This window comes from Schistocerca gregaria, chromosome 4 (assembly GCF_023897955.1).
Source record: "Schistocerca gregaria isolate iqSchGreg1 chromosome 4, iqSchGreg1.2, whole genome shotgun sequence".
Lineage (NCBI taxonomy): Eukaryota > Metazoa > Arthropoda > Insecta > Orthoptera > Acrididae > Schistocerca > Schistocerca gregaria.
Genome location: NC_064923.1, coordinates 195,180,091 through 195,202,813, shown reverse-complemented (window position 1 = coordinate 195,202,813; position 22,723 = coordinate 195,180,091). Strand labels below are relative to the sequence as shown.

General features: G+C 46.1%; 1 protein-coding gene across 2 annotated transcripts in view; it reads right to left on the bottom strand.

Annotated features, from left to right (window-relative positions):
- LOC126267343 (uncharacterized) overlaps positions 1 to 22,723 on the bottom strand; it is a 160,331-nt gene that overhangs the window by 15,303 nt on the left and 122,305 nt on the right. The window contains exons 6-7 of one of the 2 annotated variants that reach the window (XM_049972465.1): positions 13,907 to 14,323; positions 1,464 to 1,565 (exon numbers count right to left, since the gene is read on the bottom strand). In XM_049972465.1, the coding sequence (XP_049828422.1) occupies positions 1,464 to 1,565; positions 13,907 to 14,323 (519 nt within the window). Of the gene's footprint in view, positions 1 to 1,463; positions 1,566 to 11,425; positions 11,844 to 13,848; positions 14,324 to 22,723 lie in introns of those variants that run through there. The other variant, XR_007548996.1, reaches the window with a different exon arrangement.

Here is a 22,723-nt window from a genome sequence, read left to right as displayed (position 1 = left end):
CACTGCTGGGGGGAACAGACACCATGAATTCTGCAGGACTGTCCACAAATCCGAAGCTGGAGATCTCTTCTGAATAGCACGTTGCAAGGCATCCCAGATACGCTCAATAATGTTCATGTCTGGGGAATCTGGTGGCCAGCGAAAGTGTTTAAACTCACAAGAGTTTTCTTGAAGCAGCTCTGTAGCCATTCTGGACGTGTGGGGTGTCACATCGTCCTCCTGGAATTGCCCAAGTCCGTCGAAATGCACAATGGACATAAATGGAAGCAGGTGTTCAGACTGGATGTTTACGTACGTTTCACCTGTCAGGGTCATATCTAGACGAATTAGGACTCCCACTCACTCCAACTGCACACGCCCAACACCATTACAGAGCTCCCACCGACTTGAACAGTTCCCTGCTAACATACAGGGTCCATGGATTCATGAGGTTGTCTCCATACCCGTAAACCTCCATCCGCTGGATACAATTTGAAACGAGACTACCAGGCAACAAGTTTCGAGTCATCAACAGTCCACTTAAGGTTCTGATACGCCCAGGAGAGGCGTAAGGCTTTGTGTCGTGCAGTCATCAAGGGTATATGACTGGGCCATATCAATGATGTTTCGTTGAATGGTTCGTACGCTCACGCTTGTTGGCGGCCCAGCAGTGAAATCTACAGCAATCTGAGGAAGGATTGCACTTCTTCAGTCGTCGTTGGTCCCGTTCTTACAGGATCTCTTTCCGGCTGCAGCGATGTCGGTGATATCATGTTCTACCGGATTCCTGATATTTACGTTACAGTCGTGAAATGGTCGTACGGGTAAATCCCCACTTAACCGCTACGTCGGAGATGCTGTGTCCCTTCGCTGGTTCGTCGGCTATAACACCACGTTCAAACTCACTTAAATCTTGATAACCTGCCATTGTAGCATCAGCAACCGATCTAACAACTGCGTTAGACACTTGTTATCGTATACAGGCGTTGCCGACCACAGCGCCATATTCTACCTATTTACACATCACTACATTTGAATACGCCTGCCTATACCAGTTTCCCAGGCGCTTCAGTGTATTTTCAGCACAGGTAATGTATGGTTGATATTCGAAGTCTGGATCTCCTCTAATATAGAGCGGAAAACATGACTGACTGTTGCTGTTTACCATTTGAAACCAAAATAAATGTTAGTAACAGGAGTAAAATGACATTCTGCAAGTCTCACAGTTTTCCAGCATGTTGTTAGCTTCGACTTATACCTATTAAGAGATCGAATGTCAATTAAAAGAGTGGGAGAACAGCCGTTCCCTGTGAATGTACAGGTAAAAATTATGTTTATCCAATTGACATATTGCAAGTTCTGTTTTCCCGTGGAAATTCATCATTACAGGATCTTACTGATATCCGGACGCACGCAGCCAATGGAAAGATGAGAAACACATTAATACACTACGCGTCATATGGTACACACCCCTGGATACTTACAGATGACCACCGTCTTGACAGGGCGCTGCAGCTTCGAGATTGGCGCTACGGCTGGGATGGCCAGCCACTGCACTCGCGACACCAGTTTCAGGTCAAATATTTCTGAAACAAATGCGAATAGTGCATCAGGGAGGCAGCGAAGCGAGCATGTAGTGCGGACTTGCTATATATTTCTGCTGAATTTTCGCCTTTCACGGTTCCGTGCCTCAGCCTGCAAAAACGAAATCCTCAAAATGTCGCTTTGTTGTTGTCCGTCCGTCCGTCTCACTGTTTGTCTTCTGTCCGACTGTTAAGAACGCTTTTCTCTCAGGAAAGGAGAGACGTATGAAGCTCAAATAGATGTCACATAGTAAGTTCGATGGTTCCTTGGAGGTGTAAAAGTCTTAAGCTTCTAAGTCACTAAACTCAAAAGAGACGGCCATTTCTGTTACATATTTTTACATTGTAAAACTCACTCGTCAAAACCCTTAGGGGGCTTCCCGTTCACTTAGAATGGTGAAATTTGGCAAGAAGCAAGGTTTCACAGTAAAAGTAAAGGAAAAATCTAAAAATTGTTAATTTGCAATTATATAACGCGAAGGAATATTTTTTGTCATTTTTATCCATCTGTGTGTTAGTACATCTGTTAAGGCCATTTTCTCTGGTTCAGCGTATCAAGTTCAAATTTATGTCACATACCAAGGGCCATGGTCCCTTGGCGGTGTAAAACTTGTAAGCTTCTAAGTCGATGCAGTCATAATATTCGATCATTTTTATGTCGCATATTTTGATACTCACAGACTCACTCATCAAAACTTTTGATGCACTTTCCATCGACCTAGAATCTTGAAATTCATCAAGAAGCAAAATTTCACAGTAAAAATGAAGTAAAAACTCTGAAACTTGTTACATTTCAATTATATCACTTGAAAACACCTTTTGCCATTTGAACATACATTGCACTCATCAGCCGCCGAAAGTGTAATAGACGTACATTATTGCACGCAAACATAAAATGAGAGTTATAGTCATGTTTCAGTAAGTAAGTAAAAATGTTTTATTAAATCTCCTCTCTCGGCTTATATAACCAGAATTCCCTTGCTTTTTGTGTGTCCGAGTTAGTCTGGGGATCTACTGTAGAGATTTTGATACGGCCTTGTAATTCCCGGGACCAGTATCTCACCGGTATCGATAACGGAAAAAATCGTTGAGATTCTCGATTCCCAGGATCGATGAACTATATATGTAAGTAAGTTTGTATGGACTCTTAGCGTGCGAGCCCTACTCTCGCTTGGCTAATTTTTTATCGATCGAAGATCGATTCCAAGCACTTTATCTACACCCAGAGCCGGTTCCAGCGCCGAGATGGCGTGTGTTGCGTCGACGTTTACACATGAAACCATACAAGATTCAGCTACTGCAAGCTCTTCGTGAAGGAGACAAACAACAACGTGTGGAGGTCTGTAATTTCGTTCTTAGCATGATGTAGGTGACAGTTTTCTTCCACACTGAGTGTCTAGTGACGAGGCAACATTCCATTCAAATGGAAAGGTTAACCGTCATAATGTGAGAATATGGGGTACGGAACAACCACATGAAGTTGTACGATATGAGAGGGACTCTCCTAAATTTAATGTGTTATGTGCAGAAAAAGGTGTATGGTCCATTTTTCTTTGCCGATGACACTATTACAGGAAGCACATATCTCGATAATTATGCTTGAGAACTTTCTTTTCCCATAGTTGGAGACTGATTCGAACGACTTCATTTACCAACGGGATGGTGCACCGCCATAGTGGCATCTGGAAGTACGGTAATTTTTAAATCAAAGGATTACTGGAAGATGGATCGTTCGCACTGTATCAAATGATTCAGCTTTACATTACTGGCCTTCAAGGTCACGGGACCTGACTGATTATTTCTTGTGGGGAATTAAAAAAGATTCTGTTCATGTGTCTCCGTTACCAACAACAATGAACGGAGACATCGCATAACAGCAGCGGTGGAAGCTATAACTCAAGACATGCTCACTGCAGTGTGGGAACAATTTGATACCACATTGACATATGCCGTGCTTCTCAAGGGGGGGGGGGGGGGGGGGGAGGGGGGGAGTAATGAACAACTACAAAAAGATATGAAAAAACCTTTTTGAGTTTCCCTTGCGTCAAAAAACAAAATTCATTGTATATTTTTATCAGCTTCACAAATATAGATGTGCCAACTCGGATGATTCTTTTCGATACACCCTATATAATCAGAAATTAACACTTTCTGGATTCCTTCCTTTACTTGTAGCATTAAACCATACTTCTTGCAAAATTTCATGATTGTTGGTCAACGGTAAATGCCCCATAGGTTTTGATGAGTGGATTTGTGAGTATCAAAACATGTTTCACAAGCTGTGACATCTTGTGGCTACTGTACGGCAGCTTGTTTTAAACAGTAGTTTCACTGACAACATGACTCGTGCATGAGATGTGATTTATATGTATTTGACGATACTGGTGCTGATTCCGCATTTAACAGTTGACTATGCCACTATGAGTGCAGTGCATTAGGACTTTGTTTTTATGCCTCTTCACATTTAAAGCGCACAAATGTCAATTTTGTCAGTACTACTTTTCAATATGCTCAATGTATTGTTCTTAAGCTGTATACAGTTTGCGAGTGTATTTGTATTTTTCCAATTTTTGCTGCAGATCTGATGATGGTCATTAAAGACCGAAACCGGTTATCTGTTAAACAGAAAAGTTTGTGACCATAGACGTAAAATAAAGGAAATTTATCAAAATATGTGGCAAAAGTGGCCATATCTTTTTATTGCATTGCTTTAGAAACTTGCATTTATTACACCAAGGAATTACAGACCTTAGTATACGACGTAAATTTCAACTCGATATGTACACCTACTCCTGAGGAAAAAAAGGGGTCTTAACAGATGGCGAGATAGACGGACTGTTGAATAATAAATGGCATTTTTTCTTATAATATAATTGCAAATTAACAATTTTCGGATTTTTTCCCTTACTTGAACTGTGAAACGATGCTTCTTGCCAAATTTCATGATGTTGGGTGAATGGGAAGAACCCTATAGGTATTGATGAGTTTAAAAAAACAAGAAAGAAACTATTTTTGGACAACATGGTTGTGGAGAGAAGCAGCGATTAGTATGATTAATCAATAATTCAAGAACAGCCTAAACCGCATTTATTATTGTTATAATACCGCCAACCGGTTTCAACCCGACGTAGGGGTCATCTTTGACCAATGGTGCAAACGCCCAGAAGATGACCCCTACGTCGGGTTGAAAGCGGTTGGCGGTTTTATAACAATAATAAATGCGATTAAGACTGTTCTTGAATTATTTATTAAGAAAGAACCGTCCGAACAGGCTTTGAAAGCCCAACGGTACTAACCGGCTGCCGTGTCATCCTCGGCCCTCAGCCCTTAGGTATCACCGGATGCGGATACACCGCTTTCCCGACCTTTGTCACCTTTCGTGACCTGTGCCGCTACTTCTCAAAAAGTTGCTCCTCAGTTGGCCTCACAAGGGCTGAGTGCACCCCACTTGCCCACAGAAGTCGGCAGATCCAGGACGGTGACCCATCCAAGCGCTTGCCAAGGCCGACAGCGCTTAATTTCGGTGATATGACGGGAACCCGTGTAACCACTGTGGCAAGGCCGTTGGCAATAAGTCAGTTAGCGAGTAACAGAATATATGACATAAATGGCCGTATTTTTTGATTGCATCGATTTAGAAGGCTTGCGCCTGCTACACTTTTTGGATTGTTTTATTTTAGTTGTGCTGTGAAACCTAGCTTCTGGCCAAATTTCATAATTCTGTGTCGATCGAAAATGTGCAATAGCTTTTGATGAGTGAATTTACGAGTCTCAAAATATGTGACTTAATTGGCCGTACTTTTACATTGCATTAACTTAGATGGGAAGGTCCCTATCGCATTACTGCACCCCCCCCCCCCCCCTCCCCCTGAGATTTAGTGGTAAAATGAGCCAATGGATACCCCGTTAAAAAACAAACACAGATCAAGCATGAAAACAGGAAGGTGTACTGAACTGTGAAAAAACAAGCAAAATACAAAGTGAATGGTAAAGGTCAAGGTGTACAACTTTGAACGTGTTGCAAGAATCACGGCGTTGTGGTTGTGTGGTCACAGAGTTGGGTTACAAAGCGCGAGATCCGTTTTCCAATGTCTCATTTTCTTTTTTTTTCACAAAATTATGAACATTCTGTCCGGTCATTGACTTGTCTGTTATCCTTCAGCAATCTTGGCAATTGCTTATAGAATATGACTCCGAGATAAGAAAGTTCTACCGTCGGAAGTAAATGTGATGAATAGTGAGAGCAGGTGAGACGACACATTGACCTCTCACAAGAATGAAAAAAACAAATAAAAGGGTGTGAACTACGTTACAACAAAGGAATTCAAGAGCCAAAACGGATTTAAAAAAAATCTTTATTTCCAATAAAAGAATGTTAATTTTACATCTAGCCCACTGCCTTATGTGATTAGTGGGCCAAGTTAGTTATACAAAGATAATTAGCAGCTAATTCTAAGTCCTATGTAGTAACTAGTTAGTACGTAAGCAATCAGGAGTAAGCAATGGGCAAACGTTAATGTTACTCTACTACAATCATGTAATCTTAAGACTAGTTACTAAATCCTACAGCGTTACAGTTGTGTCAGCTGAATAGTATAAACCTACTGTAGAGCCTTGCTCATTGAGCTAACCCCAATGAGCGTGCCCCTGACACTGGGCAGGCCGAGATGGTAATCGCTGCAGGTTTCTAATAATAATGTCTAAAAACTAAGTCCTACAACTAACTTATCCTAAGGTCAAGTCCGGTGCGATTTCTAGTTCAGTTAGGCTGCACCCCACTCCCCCAAAATCCTGTGGCGCAGCGGATTCAGACTGAGGAAGTCGGCCTTTCCGCGCCCAGGCGGTTTGGGAGTAGGGTATCGAACTCTATCTGTGTCCTGGTTTGTCTCTTACTTGTACTAGTATAGTTCTTTCAGGTAGTCCTTTAAGACTTTCTGAGATACCGCGTTAGCCAGTTTATTGATGACATGGAAAGTGTCGCGATGTCTGATTAGTCTATATGTGTCGTTGTGTGGTAGTTGGTCCCGCAGTACTGACGCCACATCATTGAAAAGGGGGCACTCGTAGACTACATGGTCAGGAGTACCCTCCGGAACGCCACAGTCACAAGCAGGTGTCGCCTTTTTACCGAATCGACATAGGTATGTCGAGTACGGTCCATGTCCAGTGAGGAAGTGGATGAGTCCCCGGGATGGATCGAAGTGTGACATTCCCATCCTTTCCCTGACATCTGGTAGGAGCTCAAAGGTTCGACGCCCTGTTTCTTCGTTTTCCCACGAATGTTGCCACAGCAGCTCCCCTTTTTTCCTAATCTCTACTTTATTTTCGGTCCTGCTGCCCAGAATTTCCTCTGTTTTTTTTTCCAAATTCCCCTTCTTAGCCCAGTACCAAGCGGCCTGCTCCCGAATTTTGATATCCAAGGGGCAAAGCCCCATTATAACTAACAGGGCTCCTCCCGGTGTAGTCCTGTATGCCCCCACTGATCTCAGAATCATATTTCTCTGCACTCTCCTCACTGTCATGGCGGGCACCACACTCGTGAGCCTGTGTGCCCAGACTCCGGAGCCGTAACATACTATAGATGTGAGTATACTGTTGTGATAAAGTTTGATGAGATGTGGTGGAAGATGAAACCGCTTGTGCCCAATGGAGATGAGGTTGTTGAGTACTTGTAAGGCTCTTTGAGTTACGGTTTCGATGTGTCTACCAAAAGTCCACCTTTCATCAATGATGATACCAAGGTAGCGAGTCTCACGTCGCCGGAGAACTGGTGATCCATCTATCCTAACAGTTGGGTTACGAGCTAATTGTCCCTTTAGAAGAAGGTATGTAGACTTCCCCCTGAAATTTTCATTTTCGTCTTACGGCACCACAGTTGTAGGGTATTTATTCTTCTATCAATCTTAGGCTCTATGTCTTCTCGGCTACGGCCGCCGACCAGTAGGAGGAGGTCATCTGCGTAGGCTATCACCTCCAGCACTTCATCACTTTGCTGTAATGTGTCTAGTAAGGGTTCCATGTGGATGTCCCAGAACAGCGGACCCAGTACGGAACCCTGGGGACATCCCTTAGTGATAGTTTTCCTTACTCTTGTGCTAGTAGATGATAGCCAGACCTCCCGATCTTCACAATAGCTCCTCAGACAGCCACATAGCGGCCTTGGACACTCCTTTTCCCGTAAGCAGGAGAAGAGCGAAGGCCACCACAGGTTGTCGAAGGCGCCACTTATGTCCACCATGATGCCAACAACGTACTTGTACGGGGTAGAGCGGCAGACCTCGGCCGCCAGGGCGATTGCATCAGATGCCGATCGTCCAGGCCTGAAGCCAAACTGCCTGTTGCTCATTCCGCACAGCACTCGGTGTGCAGCCAGTCTATCAGCCAGAAGTCTCTCCAGAATCTTCCCAAGCAGATCAAGCAGGCAGATAGGTCTGTAAGATTTAGTTTCTGCTGAGTCTTTGTCAGCTCCTTTCTTTATAATTACCACATTTGCCTCTTCCATATTCGGGGGAACTTTTTCTGCCTGAGGCATTCGTTATAAAAATGAGTTAGAGGGGCGACTATCTGGTGGGCCAGGAATTGCACCACCTCCGCCACAATGCCGTCTGGCCCAGGAGCTTTTCCTCTCTTCAGGGAGTTTATATGGGCAGCTACCTCTTCTTCAGAGAATGGGTAGACTGCCGTATCATTTTCATATGCATTGTTGTTGTTCTCCCGCAGTTGCCGTTGTTCGTCTGTCTCATCCGCAGTATCATCAGGCAACAGGGAGTGGAGAAGGACCTCAGCAGTTTCCTGCCAAGACCCCGTCATCCCGTCCCCATGCCTGACGGTTGAGAGCTCCATCGGAGAACGGATTTTTTCCCGGACAAGCCTGTAGGGAACTCCCCATGGGTCTAGTGCTAATTGGTTCAGAACAAAGTGTTCCCAACTCTTTGTTCTAACTTCCCGTAGCTGTTTTTGGAAGTTATCTTTGGCTTCCCGGTAAAGCTGCAGCCATCTTTGTCTTTCTGGCCAGACGACACTGCGCTGGTAGTGCCTCCTGAACCTTCTGACCGACCGGCGCATCTCCTCTAGTTAAGCATACCATGGTGACGGAGAGGCCGCCATGGCCCTCCTCCTAGTAGGTACAGCTGCTTTGACCGCTCGAGTTATTACTGTCACCAGTTCTTCGGCTCTGTTGTCAACGTCAAGGTCTCTGTGTTCGTCACCTTCTGATAACGGAGGAATGTCGCACTCCCTAGCAAGTCTCTCCCAGTCGGCTCTTTTGTAATTATATTGTATTTCCCACCCTATGGCCCAGCGGCTCTCGCCGTCTCCTATGCTGAAAGTAATGAGATTATGGTCACTTGTAGTGGCATTCTCCACTACTTTCCATTGCTGGATTAGGTGTGCTGCATTTGGCGTAGCCAGAGTCACATCGATGTTTGTGCCTTGGCCACCTCCCGCCGCATAGGTCGGAGGGTTGCCTGGCTTGTTAGCCACCACAAGCTGCAAGGCCATGATGGCCTCTTCTGCCTTCTCTCCATTGAGATCCCTGGTGCCGCTGTACCATAGGGGGGATTTGGCATTCATATCGGCAGTCACAAATTCTTTCCGCCCCCGCAACGCCGTGATAGCTGTGGTGAGGTGTGCCAGGTGTCTTTCAATGTCATCACCATATTGGAAGTACATGTTGATCACAATAATAGCACCTGATGGAGACTGCAGCTCCACGACGTTGCAGTGGCTGGTTGTGAACTGCGTTAGGACTGTAGCCCTTATAAGTTTGTTTGTAATAATTATTGCCGCTCTTGGGTCTTCTCCTCTGCAGACTACTTGCCAGGTCGCAGCTGTGAAAGCTATCTTCCCATTTAGGGAGTACAGCTCTTGCAGACAGACCACATCCAGTCTCCTCTCCTCCACTTCCTTTCGTAACTCCTGCATGACAAGTCTGCTGTTATGAGTGTTAAGTTGGCCAATGGTGATTTCCGTCATGTAGTTGTCTATGGAGAGTATGTATGAATTCTGTCATTAGGCCATGTTTTGTTCCAGTCAAATGTGATGCGTCCATTTGCCAGAACTGCTTGTCGATAAATTTCGTCCAGGTCGAATTTTTCACCACGTCTGTCAAAGACTTTCTTTAGTAGGTCTCGCAGGGCTCCGAAGTCAGTGGGGAGATTCACTGACTTGAGTTGAATTCTGTCCACAGCCTCCATTACCGAGAAGGTGACTCTCTGTCCATATTCATGTCCTACCCGAACCACATGTCTCAAGGCAGTGGTCAGGGTAGTCGGCTGCTCCAGCCTCGCCAGTTGCATGCTGAGTTCGAGGTTTGGATAGACTCTAACTGGATCGACAGGTGGCAGTCTCACTACAGGATCTTTTGTTGCAGCTGGTTCACTTGAACTAGTTATTTTATTTTCTTGAACTGGTTGTTTTGTTGTTGTATTTATTTCTGCTGAGACTGCCAGAGTCTCTGGTACAGGATGCCGGTGCCGTAGGTCTTTAGTCGGCCTTGTTTCCCTGCTTGGGGAGGAGGGGAGCGTGACTGCCAGAGGCCTAGTTTGTGTACCTCTATCCGTAGTGGTAGAGTCAGTTTGAGTGCCTATGTCTACGGTTCTGGTTGTGGTGCCCGTGAGCGACCTCAAGAATAACTTGAAGGCACTCGCCCTCATGGCATCCCTCCTCCTTTTGCTTGGGGATTTTCTTTTGGGCATCCTGTTGGCTTTGGTTTGATCAGCCATAGTCTATTCTTGAAATAAGCCTTTGTTCCAGAAGTCTGTAGGTGGGGCAGCTACGTCCCGTGGTACCACAGGGTTTTTTACCCCGTCTCTTGCAGGGGATGCAAACTGCTGCAGTCCTACAGTCCTTCCTGACATGGCCATCCTCGCCACATTTCTAGCAGGCCGACCCCCTGGTACAGTGCCTCAGAACGTGGTCGAGATCTCCACAATTGTGGCAACGCGGTACGACCAGAAAGTCGCGTGTATTTATGGCATGAAAGCCGACGTATAGTTTGCCCATTGCTGTAATTTTTTTCCACATTTGAGCGGAGACCTCGGCAACGTGATGGACCACATCACGGTCCCGAGGCCCAGTTTTGAATCTCAGATTGAACTTTGCTTTGAATTCTTCTTCTGACACATCTTCGAAATTCTGAGCCTTTATAGATTTTTGCAGTTCTTCGTTTGTCATAATTGTTGGTACATCATATAAGATGACCAATGGGTTCCTTTTCCTTGGTGGCTCGCATTTGACCACCGAGTTTAGTTTTGCATCGCTTAATAATTTCTCTTTGTCCTCTTCTGATGCGACTTCAACAATAACAGAGTTTCTGCTGGGCTTGACCTTATTTATTTTAATTTTGTCTTTTGCTGGATTGATAGTGGTCGTAAGCAATTCCTGGATTCTTTTTACGCTAGTGTCCTGACCAGGCAGGGTCCTTAGAAAAACCGTTGTGTCTGATCTTTTAGTGACTTTTGCAATGGCATCCAAAACGGATTGCAAGAATCAGAACATGTGGTACTTGTGTAGGACAAATAGAACGTATGTATGTCTGGAGGTCCCTTCCTTACTCCTTTATACCTCGCTGTTGCAAATTGACGTTACACAGAGAAACAAACTTGATTGAAAATTGAGGTTCGAAGAACACCACCCTCTCTAGAACCCAATAGCATAACCAGGATGCCGTGGGGTCTCCAAGATCCCTTGCAGCTGTACATCTTGAGCTTGGACCGTTCACTACTTCGATTTTGCTTGTTTCTTCACAGTTCAGTAGACATTGTTTTCATGCTTGATCTGTGCTCAGTTTTTGGCGAGCTGTTCACTAGGCCATCTGAGGGGAGGGGAGATGTAATGGGTAGTTTTCTTTGTTAGACGGTTAATTTTTCTTCTTCTTCAAAGGAGCCGTAAAATTTACTATGCGACATAAATTTCAACTTGATACGTCTACTCGTCCTTGACAAAACGGTTTTTTAACAGTCAGACAGACAAAAAAATGGTTCAAATGGCTCTGAGCACTTTGGGTCTTAACATCTGAGGTCATCAGTCCCCTAGAACTTAGAACTACTTAAACCTAACTACCCTACAGACATCATACACATCCATGCCCGAGGCAGGATTCGAACCTGCGACCGTAGCAGTCGCGCGGTTCCGTACTGGAACGCCACGAACCGCTCGGCCACCGCAGCCGGCAGACAGAGAGACAGACAGTCTGACAGGCGGATAACAAAGTGGTCGTAGAAGAGTTCCTTTCTTACCGACTGAGGAATCCTAAAAGCTGTGCGCTACCAACAAGGGAACCTCCCCATCGCACCCCCTTCCCCCCCTCAGATTTAGTTATAAGTTGGCACAGTGGATAGACCTTGAAAAACTGAACACAGATCAATCGAGAAAACAGGAAGAAATTGTGTGGAACTATAAAAGAAATAAGCAAAATATGCAAACTGAGTAGTCCATGTGCAAGATAGGCAACATCAAGGAGAAGACGAGCTGAGGAGCGCCGTGGTCCCGTGGTTAGGGTGAGCAGCTCCGGAACAAGAGGTCCTTGATTCAAGTCTTCCCTCGAGTGAAAAGTTCAATTTTTTATTTTCCGACAATTATCAAAGTTCAGGCACTCACACATAATCAACTTCGCTCTCCAAAATTCCAGGACATGTTCAGATTTGCTTGGACATATTGCAGGATTTGACGGTCTACACACGGAAAAATTTGTAGACGTTAAAAACATATGTTTTGACAGAGCACAGGGAAACTGTTGCAGGCATTTGTTGCAGTTTATGTGACAAACTCTTATGTTTTCATCACTTTTTTGGCAGTGCCAATCACATCCACAAGAAAACCTAAATGGGGCAAGGTAGAAGAGTCTTTTTATCCATTCGCCAAGTGTACAAGTTAGGTGGTTCGACAACATATTCCTGTCATGTGACGCACATGCCGTCACCAGTGTCGCGTAGAATATATCAGACGTGTTTTCCTGTGGAGGAATTGGTTGACCTATGACCTTGCGATCAAATGTTTTCGGTTCCCATTGGAGAGACACGTCCTTTCGTCTACTAATCGAACGGTGTTGCGGTGCGGTCGCAAAACACACACACTAAACTTATTACAGTGAACAGAAACGTCAATGAACGAACGAACAGATCATAACTTTTCGAAAATAGAGAAATGAAACTTTTCACCCGAGGGAAGACTTCAACCAAGGACGTCTCGTTCCGCAGCTGCTCACACTTGTAAGAGGTCCATGATAAAGGAATTTGTTGCTAGCGCGCTCGAGCAGATGTAATTTCGATGGATTGCTCACGCGCTGCCTGCGATATGTCAGCTATAAGAGAATCTCAGACCAGAGAGATGTTGTCAGCAGTAGGAACTGTGTAGCAGTAGGAGTAAGTAGTTGCTAGCGAGCAGTCGTGTGTGTGCATGTGGCTGGGCCGGTCGTGGGGGAGCGATGGCGGTGCCTGAGCATTGTAGTATAAGGTAAAAGCAGCCTCGCGCATATGTAGTATTGTTACATGAAGTACCATGTAAATGTTTTTAGAAAGAAATCTCTTAATAATAATCTTTCTTATAAAAATTAACTTTTTGACAATCATTGATCTCAATTTAAAGAATTTACTAATTTCTCCAATCCATGGTCATCCCAATTATTGTAAAGATAAATCAGTTGTTCTTTTTTATACATGACAAATCTACTGGTCAGCATTGCACTGAACTGTGCCACAAAAATTTCTTATAGGAGCAGATATATACACGTTATCCGGCGACTTTATTGAGGTAAGAATTTTCATTTTTTATTCAGAATGATCTTTCAGGGCCATGATGCAGCGCTGCTGACGTCCAAAATTAACCAGTTTAAATTCACAGTGGACTATTGAAAGTTTATAAGTGAGCCACCAATTTTATTGAGAGATTAGTCTCATTTTTTTATTGATAGGTTACGCAATTTTTCTGTTGGTAGGTTATACTGAATGTGAGCGATATTTTATATTTTTTAATGCTGGTAGGTTATTAAATAATTTACCTGTTGGGAGGTTACACTAAATGTGAATATTATTCATATTATTTTATTGTGGGGAGGTTGCACACTAACCACGAGACCACGGCGCTCCTCAGCTCACACTCTCTTCGATGTTGCCTATCTTGCGCATGGACTACTCAGTTCGTATATTTTGCTTATTTTTTCATAGTTCCACGTAACTTCTTCCTGTTTTCTCGATTGATCTGTGTTCAGTTTTTCAAGGCATATCCACTGTGCCAACTTATAACTAACTCTGAGGGGGGTGCGATGGGGAGGTTCCCTTGCAAGAACCAGCAGCCGATGCTGTTCCGTGCAGTAGCTAGAGAAAGAGAGGGAGGGTGCAGCCTACCTGCGCCGCGTGCGCCGGCCCATCGCGGCCACGTCTTGAGCAGCTGGTAGAGCGCGCGGCCCGGACTGTCCGTGTCGTACAGCTGACAGTGGGCCAGCAGGCGCCAGTCCGCGCTCAGGTGGCCCTCGCGCTCGCCCAGAGCCATCAGCTGGTGGAAGGCCTCCACGGCCTCCGCGGTGGGCGGATGGTCGTGGTGTGCTCCGACGAAGGCGACAGCCACGCTGGAGTCGTCGCAGCTGCGCGGCAGACCGGGCCTGACGTCCCAGCCGCGGCCCTCGAACACGCAGCCGCTGGCGCCCACCAGGAAGTTGTAGTGGATGTCTTCCAGGCCCCTGCCGTGCACCGCGAACTCCTGCAGCGTCCGCACGTGCCCAGCCTCCCTCTCTGCATCCGCGACGCAGCCTGTCTCCGTATGACCTGTCCCAGAACAAAACGACCTCTAACTTCTCGATCATAATGTTTTATTTCTACATATACATCTATACTCCGCAAGACACCCAACGGTGTGTGGCGGAGGGCACTTTACGTACCACTGTCATTACCTCCCTTTCCAGTCGCGTATGGTTCGCGGGAAGAACGACTGCCGGAAAGCCTCCGTGAGATCTCGAATCTCTCTAGTTTTACATTCGTGATCTCCTCGGGAGGTATAAGTAGGGGGAAGTAGTATATTCGATACCTCATCCAGAAACGCACCCTCTCGAAACCTGGACAGCAAGCTACACCGCGATGCAGAGCGCCTCTCTTGCAGAGTGTGCCACTTGAGTTTGCTAAACATCTCCGTAACGCTATCATGCTTACCAAATAACCCTTTGACGAAACGCCCCGCTCTTCTTTGGATCTTCTCTACTTCCTCCGTCAACCCGATCTGGTACGGATCCCACACTGATGAGCAATACTCTAGTATAGGTCGAACGAGTGTTTTGTAAGCCACCTCCTTTGATGATGGACTACATTTTCTAAGGAATCTCCCAATGAATTTCAACCTGGTACCCGCCTTACCAACAATTGGTTCAAATGGCTCTGAGCACTATGGGACTCAACTGCTATGGTCATCAGTCCCCTAGAACTTAGAACTACTTAAACCTAACTAACCTAAGGACATCACACACATCCATGCCCGAGGCAGGATTCGAACCTGCGACCGTAGCAGTCGCACGGTTCCGGACTGCGCGCCTAGAACCAACAATTAATCATATAAAAATATGATCATTTCACGCATACACCCAGATATTCTACAGACGTAACTGCTACCAGTGTTCGTTCCGCTATCATATAATCGTACAATAAACGATCCTTCTTTCTCTGTATTCGCAGTACATTACATTTGTCTATGTTAATCGTCAGTTGCCACTCACTGCACCAAGTGCCTATTAGCTGCAGATCTTCCTACATTTCGCTACAATTTTCTAATGCTGCAACGTCTCTGTATACTACAGCATCATCCGCGAAAAGCCGCATGGAACTTGCGACACTATCTACTAGGTCATTTATATATATTGTGAAAAGCAATGGTCCCGTAACACCCCCCTGTGGCACGCCAGAGGTTACACTCCTGGAAATGGAAAAAAGAACACATTGACACCGGTGTGTCAGACCCACCATACTTGCTCCGGACACTGCGAGAGGGCTGTACAAGCAATGATCACACGCACGGCACAGCGGACACACCAGGAACCGCGGTGTTGGCCGTCGAATGGCGCTAGCTGCGCAGCATTTGTGCACCGCCGCCGTCAGTGTCAGCCAGTTTGCCGTGGCATACGGAGCTCCATCGCAGTCTTTAACACTGGTAGCATGCCGCGACAGCGTGGACGTGAACCGTATGTGCAGTTGACGGACTTTGAGCGAGGGCGTATAGTGGGCATGCGGGAGGCCGGGTGGACGTACCGCCGAATTGCTCAACACGTGGGGCGTGAGGTCTCCACAGTACATCGATGTTGTCACCAGTGATCGACGGAAGGTGCACGTGCCCGTCGACGTGGGACCGGACCGCAGCGACGCACGGATGCACGCCAAGACCGTAGGATCCTACGCAGTGCCGTAGGGGACCGCACCGCCACTTCCCAGCAAATTAGGGACACTGTTGCTCCTGGGGTATCGGCGAGGACCATTCGCAACCGTCTCCATGAAGCTGGGCTACGGTCCCGCACACCGTTAGGCCGTCTTCCGCTCACGCCCCAACATCGTGCAGCCCGCCTCCAGTGGTGTCGCGACAGGCGTGAATGGAGGGACGAATGGAGACGTGTCGTCTTCAGCGATGAGAGTCGCTTCTGCCTTGGTGCCAATGATGGTCGTATGCGTGTTTGGCGCCGTGCAGGTGAGCGCCACAATCAGGACTGCATACGACCGAGGCACACAGGGCCAACACCCGGCATCATGGTGTGGAGAGCGATCTCCTACACTGGTCGTACACCTCTGGTGATCGTCGAGGGGACACTGAATAGTGCACGGTACATCCAAACCGTCATCGAACCCATCGTTCTACCATTCCTAGACCGGCAAGGGAACTTGCTGTTCCAACAGGACAATGCACGTCCGCATGTATCCCGTGCCACCCAACGTGCTCTAGAAGGTGTAAGTCAACTACTCTGGCCAGCAAGAGCTCCGGATCTGTCCCCCATTGAGCATGTTTGGGACTGGATGAAGCGTCGTCTCACGCGGTCTGCACGTCCAGCACGAACGCTGATCCAACTGAGGCGCCAGGTGGAAATGGCATGGCAAGCCGTTCCACAGGACTACATCCAGCATCTCTACGATCGTCTCCATGGGAGAATAGCAGCCTGCATTGCTGCGAAAGGTGGATATACACTGTACTAGTGCCGACATTGTGCATGCTCTTTTGCCTGTGTCTATGTGCCTGTGGTTCTGTCAGTGTGATCATGTGATGTATCTGACCCCAGGAATGTGTCAATAAAGTTTCCCCTTCCTGGGACAGTGAATTCACGGTGTTCTTATTTCAATTTCCAGGAGTGTATATCATTTATCACTTCTTAAGAACCCAACTAAATTGTGACAACCTATCACAACGGTAGGCTTACGTCGGCTTCCGGCAATGATTTTCCGGAAAGGGTTATAGCATACTGCACTGTATAAAGATGGATTGCTTTGCTCATATTTATTTGCATTATTTAATTTCCAGGAGTGTATTTTAACGTCTGTGGACGTCTCTCCATTGAGAACAATATGCTGTGTTCTGTTTGCTAAAAACTCTTCAATCCAGCCACACAGCTGGTCTCATATTCCGTAGGCTCTTACTTTGCCGGCCGCGGTGGTCTAGCGGTTCTAGGCGCTCAGTCCGGAGCCGCGCGACTGCTGCGGTCGCAGGTTCGAATCCTGCCTCGGGCATGGACGTGTGTGATGTCCTTAGGTTAGTTAGGTGTAAGTAGTTGTAAGTTCTAGGGGACTGATGACCATAGATGTTAAGTCTCATAGTGCTCAGAGCCATTTGAACCATTTTTCTCTTAATTTGTTTATCAGGCGACAGTGCGAAACTGTATCGAACGCCTTCCGGAAGTCAAAGAAAATAGCATCTACCTGGGAGCCTGTATCTAATATTTTCTGGGTCTCATGAACAAATAAAGCGAGTTGGGTCTCACACGATCGCTGTTTCTTGAATCCATGTTGATTCCTACAGAGTAGATCTGGGTTTCCAGAAACGACATGATACGCGAACAAAAAACATGTTCTAAAATTCTACAACAGGCCGACGTCAGAGATATAGGTCTATAGTTTTGCGCATCTGCTCGACGACCCTTCTTGAAGACTAGGACTACCTGTGCTCTGTTCCAGTCATTTGGAACCCTCCGTTCCTCTAGAGACTTGCGGTACACGGCTGTTAGAAGGGGGGCAAGTTCTCTCGCGTACTCTCTGTAGAATCGAATTGGTATCCCGTGAGGTCCAATGGACGAGAGTCGTTCTAGAAGTAACGCTCGTTTTGATCTGACGTGCTTTGCCACTTTCCCCATCCCACCCACCGTCCCTCCCCACCGCCAGAGTTACACTATGTGATCAAAAGTATCCGAACACCTGGCTGAAATTGACTTAAAAGTTCGCCCCCCCCCCCCCCCCCCAATCGGTTCTTCTGGAATTCAATACGGTGTTGGCTCACTCTTGATGACAGCTTACATTCTCGCAGGCATACCTTCAATCAGGGGCTGGAAGGTTTCTTCTGGAATGGCAGCCAATTCTTCACTGATTGCTGCACTGTGTGGAGGTATCGCTGTCGGTCAGTGAGGCCTGGCACGGTGTTCTATATGATTCAGGTCAGGACTCTATGCAGGTCAGTCCATTACAGGGATGTTATTGTCGTGTAACCATTCCACTACAGGCCGTGCATTATGAACAGGTGCTCGATCGTGTTGAAACATGCAATCGCCATCCCCGAATTGGTTAAAATGGCTCTAAGCACTATGGGACTTAACATCTGAGGCCATCAGTCCCGCAGACTTAAAACTACTTAAACCTAACTAACCTAAGGAAATCATACACGTCCATGCCCGAGGCAGGATTCGCACCTGCGACCGTAGCAGCAGCGCTCAGCCACAGCGGCCGGCCATCCTCGAATTGCTCTTCACCAGTGGGAAGCAAGATGGTGCTTAAAACATCAATGTAGGCCTGTACTGTGATAGTGCCATGCAAAACAGCAAGTGGTTCAAGCCCCCTTCGTGAAAAACACGACCACACCTTAACACCACCGCCTCCGAATTTTACTGTTGGCGCTACACACGCTGGCAGATGACGATCACCGGGAATTCGTCATACTCACACCCTGACATTGGATCGCCACAATGTGTACCGTGATTCGTCACTTCACATAACGTTTTTCAACTGTTGAATCGTCCAATGTTTACGCTCCTTACACCAAGCAAAGCGTCGTTTGGCATTTACTGGCGTGATGTGTGGTTTATGAGCAGTCGCTCTACCATGAAATCCAAGTTTTTTCACCTCCCTCCTGACTGTCATAGTAATTGCAGTGGATCCTGATGCAATTTGGAATTCCTGTATGATGATATGGATAGATGCCTGCCTATCACACATTATGACCCTCTTCAGCTGTCGGCGGTCTCTGTCAGTCAAGAGACTAGGTCGACCTGTAAGCTTTTGTGCTGTGTCCTGTACGTGTCCATTCAGGTTTCCACTTCACTATCACATCGGAACCAGTGGACCTAGGGATGTATGGGAGTGTGGAAATCTCGCTTACAGACATGTGACAAAATTGACACCCAATCACCTGATCACGTTCGAAATCCGTGAGTTCTGCGTAACGCCCCATTCTGCTCTCTTATGATGTTTAATGACTACTGAGGTCGCTGATATAGAGTACCTGGCAGTAAGTGGCAGCACAAAGCACTTAATATGAAAACCATATGTTTTTGGTGGTATCCGGATACTTTTGATCACATAGTGTATGTCTTACAGCTTCCATCGCTGGCATCATAGTGAATGTTTTCCTGTTTACTTGTGCGATTTCAAAATGTGACAAAATTAACGACAATACACTTTTGGTGGCAGTTTTCCGCCACGGCTGTTTTTGATTAGCATTCAATATGCAAAATGTAAACTACTACGCCCGAAAATATCACAGTTAATAAAATATTCCAGGCTATTATGCAATGTTCGAATAGATTTCACATTAAAACGGCGCAGTGGTTAGCACACTGGACTCGCGTTCGGGAGAACAAAGGTTGAAACTGCGTCTGGCCACCCTGATTTTGGTTTTCCGTGATTCCCCTCAATCGCTTCGGGCAAATGCTAGGATGGTACCCCATCCTTCCCTACTCCGATGGAACCGATGGCCTCTCTGTTTGATCCGCTTCTCCAAATCAACCAGTCAACCAACCAACCTTACGACCCCATCTGTGAAATATATTATCACGGAGGATCGTAGCGTCTCTTCTTGTCAGATTAACATCCTGGCTCGCTAGTGACAGTAGCAAAATCCCGTTTACGATTGCTCCCGCTCACTGGCGTGAAGTTACACGCTTTGAATACGCGAGCGCAACGGGCAGATGGCGGCTGCAGTCGACCGCTGCTGCCATTGAAAGATGTCAGACATAGGCCTATCTTTAAATTGTGTGTTAATGAAGAATAATGGCATCAGCGGTATTAGGCATGTTTTCTTCTGCCGACAGCACTATTGAAATGACAACGAACAGAAAGAGGGCGTCAGAGGTTGGTTCAAACAAGGTGCGATAACTGAATACGCAGAAGGCCTAAGAAAGTTAGTAGATGGTTCCGTAAATGTTTAAACTTGAACAACGGCTACATACAAAAATAGGTGAGATATTGAGATATGTTGAAAGATAAGTTTTTCGTTATGTTCAATAAAAATATCTGGAGAAACAAACGTTCTTTACTTTTATATTCACGCTGGCGCAATACCCTCTCTACGGCATATTTAACTCAATTTAACAGAATAACAATAAGTGTCTAGTGTGATCAACCGTTCACACAACCGCTTCGCGGTGTGCAGCCGGTCGGCGTGGCCGGTTGCTGTGTTTGCGGCGCGGCGAGATGAGATCCGCAGTAAATAAAGTACGGTTTGTCGTGTCAATTATTTCTAACTACTGGCGTAAACGCTTTAAAAGAAAAGATAGTTACTCATGTACATTGGCAAAGAGATGCTGGGACTGCCTCCATTCGTTGTTCAAGCATTTGTAAGACCTGCTTAGGAAATTGCTCATTACACTCTGCTGTCCTCTCTGAAAATGGTAGCAATAGAGTATTTGACTGTTTTACGGAAATCGTATTTAATAGTTAATTATTCTTTCCCTCATGAACTTCTGCATTACAAAAAAGAGAAATGAAATTCCAATAATTTTATAACCCACTAAAACGCTCCATTTGCGTCTTGTAATGTCTGTGACGTCACTGCTAGCACTTTACGTCTGCTGTCGTAAGGCTCGGTCGCAATGATGACTTCGTTTGAAATTTACGTCTCGGAATATGGAGCCGGCCGGTGTGGTAGAGTGGTTCTAGGCGCTTCAGTCTGGAACCGCGTGACTGCTACGGTCGCAGGTCCGAATCCTGCCTCGGGCATGGATGCGTGTGATGTCCTTAGGTTAGTCAGATTTACGTAATTCTAAGTTGAGCCATTTGAACCATTTTTGAAAATGGGTTATAAATGGTGTGTAGTATCTCACTGTACAAATACATGTACAAAAACACCTGAAAATTGTTTCAAAATGGCTCTGAGCACTATGGGACTTAACTGCAGTGGTCATCAGTCACCTAGACTTACAACTACTTAAACCTAAGTAACCTAAGGACATCACACACATCCATGCCCGAGGCAGGATTCGAACCTGCGACCGCAGCGGTCGCGCGGCTCCAGACTGTAGCGCCTAGAACCGCTCGGCCACTCCGACCGGCGAAAACTGTCTTTCAGTGTTACAGAGAATGAGAAGAGCTCTCTCGGAACTCTCTCGTAGAGATCCGAATGTGATAGTGGCTACTACGTGTGCTTCTTTTTGTGAGGACTGTTTTGAAGTACGTAAATACTCCAGGAAAACACGTTGTTGCTAGTACCTTTATATGCAGCGTGCTAGTCTGCTAATGCAATGTTCGCAAGAGCAATCCTCTTTCGGAGAATTTTTTCTGTTCTCTTCGGTTCATACTATTGTTTTCTTAAGTTTACTTTATTCGTAATACAGCCATGTAAGAGGTTTAAATTCTACATCGCATTACATTTTAATATTTATTTTACCGGCCGCTGTGACCGAGCGGTCCAAGTGCTTCAGTCCGGAACCACGCTGCTCCTACGGTCGCAGGTTCGAATCCTGCCTCGGGCATAGATGCGTGTGATGTCATTAGGTTAGTTAAGTTTAAGTAGTTCTAAGTCTAGGGGACTGATGACCTCAGATGTTAAGTCCCATAGTGCTTAGAGCCATTTGAACCATTTTGTGAAGCTTTGCAGTATCTTGCCAAAAGTCACCTGCAGAAATAAACATGTAAAACCATACCACTGAATGGGGTGCAGCACTGTGTAATGTTGTCAGAAATTCGAATGCCTGCTATTTCAAGGACTCTACACAGCCTACGAAGGCAGTAAGGCTGCAGCTCGTAGAGGATACAGCTTGCTTATAATAACTGTAGTCACAAGACCTATAGCGAAACGCATTCCTTCTGGGCCACTTCAGGCACCGACTCTTGGTAGTGCTTGAGCTGTCCAGAAGGATAATTTTGGAAATGCTATCCACAAAACCTAAGGCGATGTGGACCATGGTTACACAGGGAGCTAACTTGGGGCGAATTGGCACTGAATAGCAGACGAGCTGTGCATGTCTATGATCCAGTTGAACGCAGCCTCATATTATTGTCTCGAAGTTCAGTGCTCTGGTTCCAAGGATTAGAGACATGAACTGTGTCACCTGGGCGGGGTCTGAAACTAGCTGTTAGATGTAGAAGTATCTGAAATGCTTATTTACTCTTGATTAACCCAATCGCTGGTTCCCAAGCCTTGCTAAGATTATAGCACAGTATGTCACAGTATGTCGACGTCTGTACCAGAATCCTCGTGCGTTCATACTCCATAGCGTGATTTTCCGACAAACAATGTTTAGCGACCGCCGACTTGCTCGGATACATCAGTCGAGTGTGCCTCTGGTGTTCACGGCATCGATCCTCGACGGTACGCATCGTCTGACCAATATACGACTTGCCACATTGACACGGAATCTGGTACACGCCGGCCTTCCTGAAACCGAGGTCATCTTTGGGACAGCGTTGTTAGAGAGGCCATCGAAATTCGCACCAATGACGACCTCATAAACCGTGACTGTGGCTATAATCTTAGCAAGGCTTGGGAACCAGCGACTGGGT